The following is a 9,453-nucleotide window of genomic DNA, read 5'->3' on the forward strand; positions in this document are numbered from 1 at the left end:
TCCTAAAATAGTTATCTTCTATTTCTCTTTGGCTGAACATGTTCTAAATTGTGTTTTGAAGGAGGAGAGCACAACAGGGAACAGTTTTACAGCATGAAAGATCCACTTCAAGGTGGCTCATCCAAGCTGTAAAATATACATTCAGTAGAATTCCTCAGTATGGGCCAGTTCCTCCTTTCTGGATGATTTGGTTAAATTGCAATTTTGAACAGACATTTAATCACAATACATTAAAATATTTAGTTTATATAAATATCTCCACATGGAGAAACTGTCCACATATCTTATCTTCTGCAAACTCCACTCTGTATCACCAGAGGCTTTGCAGGTATTGTGGCATTACCCAAAAGGCTCCCGGTGCCTCAGTTTCCCTTTGAATCTCGCTAGGGAGTGCCCGGCCTTGCTGTGGGATGAGAACCGGAGTGGAGAGCGGCCTGCTGCCACCCTCCTGCCACCCTGCTGCCACCCTCCTGCCACCCTCCTGCCACACTCCTGCCTGGTGGCTCCAGCACAACTTCAGCAGCACTCACGGTGCCCCGGCTGCCCGGCTCCTGCAAACGGAGCTGCGCTGCCCTGGGGCGGGAGGGCACGGACACGGCGACGGCACGGCAATGGCACGGTGGTGGCACGGCGGTGGCACGGTGGTGGCACGGTGGTGGCACACACACACTGCACGGCGGTGGCACGATGGTGGCACGATGGTGGCACGGTGGTGGCATACACACACTGCACAGGGCACACACACTTCACAGAGGGGCACACACACACTGCACGGTGACGGCACAGCGATGGCACGGTGGTGGCACACACACACTGCACGGCGGTGGCACGATGGTGGCACAGTGATGGCACGGTGGTGGCACACACACACTGCACAGGGCACACACACACTGCATGGTGATGGGCACACACATACTGCACAGCGATGGCACAATGATGGCACGGTGGTGGCATGGTGATGGCACAGTGGTGGCACACACACACTGCACAGGGCTCACACACACTGCACAGGAACGGCATGGTGACGGCACACACTGCACAGAGGGACACACACACTGCACGGTGATGGCACGGTGACAGCACATACTGCACACACAGTGCACGGTGATGGCACGGTGACAGTACACACAGTGGCACACACACTGCACGGTGACGGCACACACACACACTGCACACACAGTGCACGGTGATGGCACGGTGACGGCATGGTGACAGTACACACAGTGGCACACACACTGCAAGGTGACGGCACACACACACTGCACACACAGTGCACGATGATGGCACACACACTGCACAGTGATGGCACACACAGTGGCTAACACACTGCACGGTGATGGCACACACACACTGCACAGTGATGGCACACACACACTGCACACACACTGCACAGTGACGGCACGGTGATGGCACACACACGCTGCACACACACACTGCACGGTGATGGCACAGTGATGGCACACACAGTGGCACACACACACTGCACGGTGACGGCACACACCGGGCGAGATTCAGCACATGAATCCGCAGCCATGCGCTTGAATCTGCCAGGAGCGGAGGCGAGCAAGGCAAAGAAGCATCTCGCTGGTGCCGTGCCAGGGAAATGGCCAGGGCACAGCCCGGCCGGGCACACCGAGGGCACAGCCGAGGGCGGCATCCCCCGCTCGCAGCGGCCGGGGCTGGCACCGGCTGGCAGATGGCAGCGGGGAGGCTCGGCGGCTGCTGACAGCACCGAGCACGGATTCGCCCTGGAAGCCTCACAAGTTTCCAGCTGGGAAAAGCGGGGGATGTCTCCGCCCGCTGCACAGAAATAAAAAAAATAAAAAATAAAAAAAATCCCTCCACCACCTTCCGCATGCGAAGGCGTAGGACAGGGAGCGAAGAACTCCGCTGCTCACGATGCATCTGGTGGCGCTTCTGTCACTGTCACCGCGCCCGCGATCGCTGCCGAGGAGCACCCGGAGCTCGCTGCGGGGCCCGGCGGCTGCAGCGGGGACATGCCAGCCCCGGGGGGACATCCCAGCCCCGGGGGGACACCCCCTCATCCCGGGGGTACATGCCAGCCCCGGGGGGACACCCCCTCACCCCGGGGGATCAAACCCTGCCCAGAGCCGGGCAGGTGGCCTGGCACGGCCATGGGGCAGGAGGACGAGCGGGGGTGACAAGTGTCCGTGCCCCGACCCCCACCGGGTGCGGCGCCGGGGGCGAGACGGGCGCGATGGCAGCGAGAACGGGGGAGAGGCGAGGAGGGGGAGAACGGGCAGCGCTGCAGCGCATCTCCCCCGCACCCGCACACACACACACACTCACACACACACACACACACACACACTCACTCACACACACACTCGGCTCTCTAATCCCCGGCTCTGCTCATCCCTCGCTCCTCCCGGAGCCTGGAGCGGCGCTCCCCGGCTGAGCCGCCCCCGGTGCCCCCGCACCCCGGCCGGGCTCGGGAGGGAGCCGGGAGCCGGGAGCCGGGAGCCGGGAGCCGAGCCGGGCAGGCGCTGGGTGTCGCACAGCCCCGGCTCAGCCCGAGAAAACCCCTCCTGACCATCTCCCGGCCTCCCCCCGCGACCCCCGTGCCGGGGCGGCCGCGGCCCCGCCAGCCCTGCCCGCCCCGCCGGGATCCGAGCGCGGAGCGGTGCCGGCCGTGCCCCGCGGGGATGATGCCGTGTGCCCGCATCCATCCCCGCCGAGCCGCGGCTCTCTCTAACGCAAACCCAGCGCAACCAGCGCCTCTTCTCTGCCTTCTTCTTTTTTTTTTTTTTTTTTCCTGTTTTCCCTCAGGCATTGCTTCGTGCAAATGGGGCGATAAATCCAGAAAGCGCCACGCACCGTGGAGAAGGGAGAGGGCGGCGGGGAGGGGAAGCAGCTGCTCCGGAGGGAGGCGGATGGAGCACCTGGAGAGGCACAGGGGGAGCCGGGAGCGGCGGAGCCCCGCGGCACGGCCCTACCTGGAACAGCCGGAGGATGTTGGCCACCATAATGGACACGGAACTTCCCGACGCCCCGATCACTCCAACTACTTTCTCCGGCTTGACGAAGACGGGCGGCTCGCCGTTGGTGCACCTCACGTCGGAGGTGTCCTTCTGGATGAGCGCCTGGACGAAGGTGAGCGACTGCTCCAGCGCGTAGGTGTCCCGGGAGCAAGTGTCCAGGATGCGGGCGCCCAGCGTGACGTTGGGCAGCAGGTCCGGGTCGCTGTTGATCTGGTCCAGGGCGTAGAGCATCGCCTCCAGCCTGTGGATGCCGTTCTCCTTCTTGATGTCCCCGCAGGGGAAGCCCGGGGGGCCCTTGGCGTGCACGGGGAAGAGGCCGCCCAGGGTGATGTCCCCCTCCAGGCGGATGGAGTGGGGCGCGTACATCTCCTGCCCGCGGGCAGCCTGGCCGAGCAGCAGCTCCAGCAGGCAGCAGGGCAGCTCCAGCAGCGCCAGCAGCCGCAGCACCCTGCCCGGCCGGCCCATGGTGATGCCGCCGGCCCCGGGCGCTGCCCCGCGCTCCCCGGGGGCCGGGCCGGCCGGGATGGCCGGGGGAGGGCTGCGGTTCGGCCGCCCTGCCCTGCCCTGCCCTGCCCTGCCCCGCCCGCCGCGCTCCGGCACCGGCAGCGGCACTGGGGAGCGCGGCCGCCGCTGCCGCTTTAACGGGCCGGGGCCGCCCGCCCCCCGCTCCGCCCGCCGCCGTGCGCAGCGCCCGCCGCTCCGCCCCGGCCTCCGCCGGCATGGGCACCGCCTGGGCACGGGATGGAGCCGCTTTAACCGGCCCTGCCCCACGGGCACCGCTGGGCACGGGATGGAGCCGCTTTAACCGGCCCTGCCCCACGGGCACCGCCCGGGCACGGGATGGAGCCGCTTTAACCGGCCCTGCCCCACGGGCACCGCTGGGCACGGGATGGAGCCGCTTTAACCGGCCCTGCCCCACGGGCACCGCCTGGCACGGGATGGAGCCGCGGGTCCCGGCCCTGCCCCACGGGCACCGCCTGGGCACGGGATGGAGCCGCTTTAACCGGCCCTGCCCCACGGGCACCGCCTGGGCACGGGATGGAGCCGCTTTAACCGGCCCTGCCCCACGGGCACCGCCTGGGCACGGGATGGAGCCGCGGGGTCCCGGCCCTGCCCGCCGTGGGGGCTGCCGGGGACGGGGGAACCGGGGGCACCGCGGCGGCCCCGCTCCCCTCTGCCGCTCCCCGTTCCCTCTCCCCTCTCCCCGTTCCCTCTCCCTTCTCCCCGCTCCCGCTCCCCTCTGCCGCTCCCCGTTCCCTCTCCCTTCTCCCCGTTCCCGCTCCCCTCTCCCCGTTCCCTCTCCCTTCTCCCCGTTCCCTCTCCCCTCTCCCTTCTCCCCGCTCCCCGTTCCCTCTCCCCTCTCCCCGTTCCCTCTCCCCTCTCCCTTCTCCCCGCTCCCCGTTCCCTCTCCCCTCTCCCCGTTCCCTCTCCCCTCTGCCGCTCCCCGTTCCCTCTCCCCTCTCCCCGCTCTCTTCCCGCAGCCGGGGCTCGGCAGCGCCCGCCAAAGGCGCTGCGTGGGGGATGCTCGCTCAGCCCCGCCGGAGCATCCTCCTCCTCATCCTCCTCCTCTTCCTCCGCCTCCTCCTCCTCCTCCTCCCCCGCCTGCTCTCCCGCTCGGGAGCCCGGCAGTGCCCGGGGACAGCCGGGGACAGCGGGAGCGCCCGGCCAGCCCAGGGCATCCAAAGCATCGATCCGGACCGTGCCGTGGCAACGAGACCCTGCGCCCGCCGAGGTGGGCACCCATGGAGGGTGAGGAGGAGGAGGAGGAGTTTGGATGTAACCCCGTACTCCCAAACCCGAAGTAATGCAGCTGAGCTCGTTCTATTTTAAGATCTCCAGACCCATTTTTCTTCTGCACACCCAGATCTCAAGGATGCTGGGACATCCTGGTTTTGTTCCTTTTACTCCCAAACTCTGACACCCAAAGGGACACCACCTGTTGCCGTTCCCTCCTGACCAGCGAATCCACACCCTGGCATATTTCCAATTCCAGCTAACGCAGAATGCAGCTCGCAGATGTTCCCACCAGACCAAGCACAGTTTTTGGAGGTAACCTTTAATTCCTCTTTCCCAAATACCAGACCAGGTGTAGCTGCTGTTCACCACCTGGCCTCTAACACACTCTGGACCAGCAGAACCCCTGTGTAGGAACCTGCCCAGCCGCAGGATCACAGAGTGGTTTGCGTTGGGAGGGACCTTAAAGATTGTCTCATTCCACCCCTGCCATGGCAGGGACACCTCCCCCTGTCCCAGCTGCTCCAGCCCCAGTGCCCAGCCTGGCCTTGGGCACTGCCAGGGATCCAGGGGCAGCCCCAGCTGCTCTGGGCAGCTGTGCCAGGGCCTCACTTCCCTCAAATCACCCACACATCTTAAAAAGATGATTCCCTTTACACTGCCAGCCACAGAATGGGTTGGAAGGGACCTGAAGGACCACTCAGTTCCTCAGAGATTTTCTGTAGTGCTGTCAGGCTCCCACCCCTCTGCCAGTCTCTGCCAGCGGGGTGGAGCTGAACCAGCCCCCATCCCCACCCCTTGCACACACATCCCACCTCCTCACATCATTCACCTGCTGCACAGTGGGATTTCCTGGGATTGCCTTCCCAGTTCCCCCTTGTTACCACCAGCTCCATCCCCTTTTCCATCTCCAGAGCTCTTTAGTGCTTATTTTCCTCCTGCCCACTTAAAGCTCCTCAGCCAGAGTCTTACTTCTGTTTATTATTATTGTTATTATTAAAGATTCTGACTCTTGTGATTGGAGCCTCAAGTTTGCCTCAAGTGCTCCAGTTCAGGAAGGATGTGGAGCTAAATCACATCTTCTAGGAAATCCCTAGAATTTTGTTTTGCTGGAAGTCACCTCACAATTTTGAAAGCTTCCAGGTTTGCACTGGTTTTTTCCCCTTTGGGCAAATCATCAGTTATTAATATATAATCGCATAAACTTCTGTCCTCTCAAAGTCACAGAAAACCCATCTGCTCTCCACTTCGTCCTCCTCTTCCTCACAGCCTGGTTTACCTAAAGAATGAGTGTCCAGATTCCACAGCAGGTTCCCTAAGGAGCACAGGGCCTGCCAGAGCTGGTCAAGGCAGACCCAGGGTCCTGCCCAGCCCTGTAGCTCATCTTGGATTAGCAGCAGATGTACCAGAAGGAAAGGACAGAGTCTTACAGTATGCAGATATCTTTATTTTCTTGCTGATTCTATTGGTTTAACCCCTGAAGCATGAAAGGTTATTGTAATTACATTACAAAAATGGATACAGTAATCATTCCTCTGGATACTCCTGATATCCATGGAAGTGCCCAGTCCCTCTCCCACTCTCGCTGAGTACTTGATGCTGTGCTAACCAGCACCACTGGACATCTCCTGAGAAATCCTGTTGGTCAGTTTTCAGTTTCCTGAACTCTTCAAGCCAGCAGTACTTCTCCTTCTCATTGTACCTGAGCCCCATCCCCTCTGTGCTCTGAGCTACCTACACCCAATCTGGCCCTCTCAGCCAGGAAACTAAATATAATAGCAGCCTGCTCATCTCTCACTGCTGTGTTTTCCTCGGGAGAAATATCAGCCCCGATGATCTGAGAGGCCTTTTCCAAGCACAGCGATTCCATCATCTGTGACTGCACTGGCCCTGCTGAGCACCTGGGTGAGGCAGCGCTGACTAAACCCAGCCAGGAGTGTGTCACACCTGTGCTGAGCAACAGCCCCTGTCCCCTGTCCCCTGCACCCAAAGGATCCCTGCCCTCGCTGCCAGCCCACTGAGAGCCACTGGGAGCATGTGGCACTGAGAGCTCAGCACCCGGAGCCACAGTCAGCATTCAGCACCCAGAGAACTCAGCACCCAGAGCCACAGTCAGAGCCACAGTCAGCATTCAGCACACAGAGCATTCAGCACCCAGAGCATTCAGCACCCAGAGAACTCAGCACCCGGAGCCACACTCAGCATTCAGCACCCAGAGCCTCACTCAGAGCATTCAGCACTCAGAGCTTCACTCAGAGCATTCAGCACTCAGAGCATTCAGCACTCAGGGCATTCAGCACTCAGAGCCTCACTCAGAGCATTCAGCACTCTGAGCCTCACCCAGAGCATTCAGCACTCAGAGCCTCACTCAGAGCCTCACTCAGAGCATTCAGCACTCAGAGCCTCACTCAGAGCCTCACTCAGAGCATTCAGCACTCAGAGCCACACTCAGAGCATTCAGCACCCAGAGCATTCAGCACTCAGAGCCTCACTCAGAGCCACACTCAGAGCATTCAGCACCCAGAGCATTCAGCACTCAGAGCCTCACTCAGAGCCTCACTCAGAGCATTCAACACTCAGAGCATTCAGCACTCAGAGCCTCACTCAGAGCATTCAGCACTCAGAGCCTCACTCAGAGCCTCACTCAGAGCATTCAGCACTCAGCATTCAGCACTCAGAGGCTCACTGAGAGCATTCAGCACTCAGAACCTCACTCAGAGCATTCAGCACCCAGAGCCTCACTCAGAGCCTCACTCAGAGCATTCAGCACCCAGAGCCTCACTCAGAGCCTCACTCAGAGCATTCAACACTCAGAGCATTCAGCACCCAGAGCCTCACTCAGAGCATTCAGCACCCAGAGCCTCACTCAGAGCCTCACTCAGAGCCTCACTCAGAGCATTCAGCACCCAGAGCCTCACTCAAAGCATCCAGCACTCAGAGCATTCAGCACTCAGAGCATTCAGCACTCAGAGCATTCAGCACTCAGAGCCTCACTCAGAGCCTCACTCAGAGCATTCAGCACCCAGAGCCTCACTCAGAGCCTCACTCAGAGCCTCACTCAGAGCATTCAGCACTCAGAGCCTCACTCAGAGCATTCAGCACTCAGAGCCTCACTCAGAGCCTCAGTCAGAGCATTCAGCACTCAGAGCCAAGCTCAGCCTTCAAGCAGCAGTTCCTGGGGAGAACTGAGTCATGGCCATTCCCCCTCTCAGAGCCATGAGTGTTTCCTGGTAGGCTCACTCCCAGGAAAGCTGCAGGTAATGCTGCTGGGCTCAGGAGGGGAGGCTGCTGCAGGAAAGCAGCACTTTGTCTTTGATGGGACACTGACAGGAGCACATGGACATGGGGGAAAGCACTGCAGTGTGAGTTTGTGTTCCAGTGCACCGTGAGGCACTCGTGTGCCCAGCTCTGAGCTCCCAGACTCTGAACTCATTCTGTACTTCAGCCCTGGGAGCTCTGGCCTCACGTCTGCACAGGCTGGGGCAGTTCTGCTTCTCTCACCCCGAGGATGACACACCAGGAGCTCAGCACCGGGGTTGGATGCCCTGGAACTGCCCCACGGAGGCTCAGGCACCCAGAGCCACCCACAGCACCCTCCCGCTGCCTGAGGCTGTGCAGGGCTGGGGACACTCCCTCTCCCCCTGGGGAGGTTTGCTTCACCAAAAACAAAATCCCAAAAATACAGAGCAAACCAAAAATTCCCCAGAAAAATAAACCAAACCCAGCAAACAAACCCAACCCTAGCCTGATCTTTTTAGCAAGAGAATTTGTTTAGAAGTAAACGCCGGTTAAACACATCCAAGAGAATATTCAAAACCATTTCCTAACTTGCTGTCAAATAAGACTCAGCCAAATTTCTACTGGATAAGCAAAGACTGTGCCAGAAAGGAAGGGGCTCATGGCTGGCACCCTTGAGGGCGTGGTGTGATCTCCATCACAGGAGGATCTACTGTCAGAGCTGCTGAATAATTAAACATTGCCTTCATCTGGGCAGCTGGCAGAGCAGACACAAAATCCTGTTCCAGCCAACCAGTGGAAGCAGCCCAAAGAGTGATGGAGCAGCAGGAAGGAGGAATAAAACAATCTTTCAGATATTGGGGATGTGGCAGAGGCTGCCGTGCAGGCAGAGGTCAGCTTGGACAACTGTAATGGACGTGGTACAAGCAATTAATTTGTTGGGTGAAGTCAGGCTTGGGAAAGCAGCCAGAGCTCCTGCTTATCTGCTGTTCAGAAAATAATGGATTTTTGGAGCAGAGGCCAGCGAAAAGCTCAGATTCTTAACTCGGGGCTTTGTTGTTGCTGTTTACAAAGAGAAGGTGTCAGTGATGCTCTGGTTTCCAGGGAGGACAGGGGACAGCAAATTCTCCTCAAGGATATGGTCGCTTAGATACCTTGCTAGATCCTTATTTATGTAAGCAAAACATTACTTTTACAATTGTAGCTTATTGAATTATAAAATATTTAAATATATTAAAATTATAAATAGATTGTAATTTATAAAATATATGAAGTTATTAAATCTACAAGACATTATGGATTATTTCCAAGAAAAAACTGCAATGAACACATTGTGCTCAATGAAGTATCTGGGCCTAATTCTCTGTTGCAGCACTGCTGTGACCCTGTGGAAAAGCAGAGCAGCTCTGAGAGCCAACCTCAGCCATCCCGTGGGGAGAAGCATTTCCCTTCCTTTGATGCTCTCAGGGGCCCTCAGCAT

General features: G+C 59.2%; 1 protein-coding gene and 1 long non-coding RNA gene across 5 annotated transcripts in view; one reads left to right on the top strand and one right to left on the bottom strand.

Annotated features, from left to right (window-relative positions):
* Positions 1–3,738, bottom strand: part of GRM7 (glutamate metabotropic receptor 7) — a 170,902-nt gene extending 167,164 nt beyond the window's left edge. For 3 of the 4 annotated variants that reach the window (XM_072935077.1, XM_072935076.1, XM_072935075.1), the window contains exon 1: positions 2,958–3,738. In XM_072935077.1, coding sequence (XP_072791178.1) covers positions 2,958–3,723 — 766 coding nt within the window. In that variant the 5' untranslated portion in view covers positions 3,724–3,738. The remainder of the gene's footprint in view (positions 1–2,957) is intronic. The other variant, XM_030283324.4, reaches the window with a different exon arrangement.
* A 653-nt stretch (positions 3,739–4,391) lies between these two features.
* On the top strand, positions 4,392–6,255 carry LOC121470633 (uncharacterized). Its single transcript, XR_005981746.2, has 2 exons — positions 4,392–5,051; positions 5,958–6,255. It is a non-coding gene; the product is annotated as an uncharacterized lncRNA (long non-coding RNA).
* Positions 6,256–9,453: the final 3,198 nt, after the last annotated feature.

This window comes from Taeniopygia guttata, chromosome 12 (genome assembly GCF_048771995.1).
Source record: "Taeniopygia guttata chromosome 12, bTaeGut7.mat, whole genome shotgun sequence".
Classification (NCBI taxonomy): domain Eukaryota; kingdom Metazoa; phylum Chordata; class Aves; order Passeriformes; family Estrildidae; genus Taeniopygia; species Taeniopygia guttata.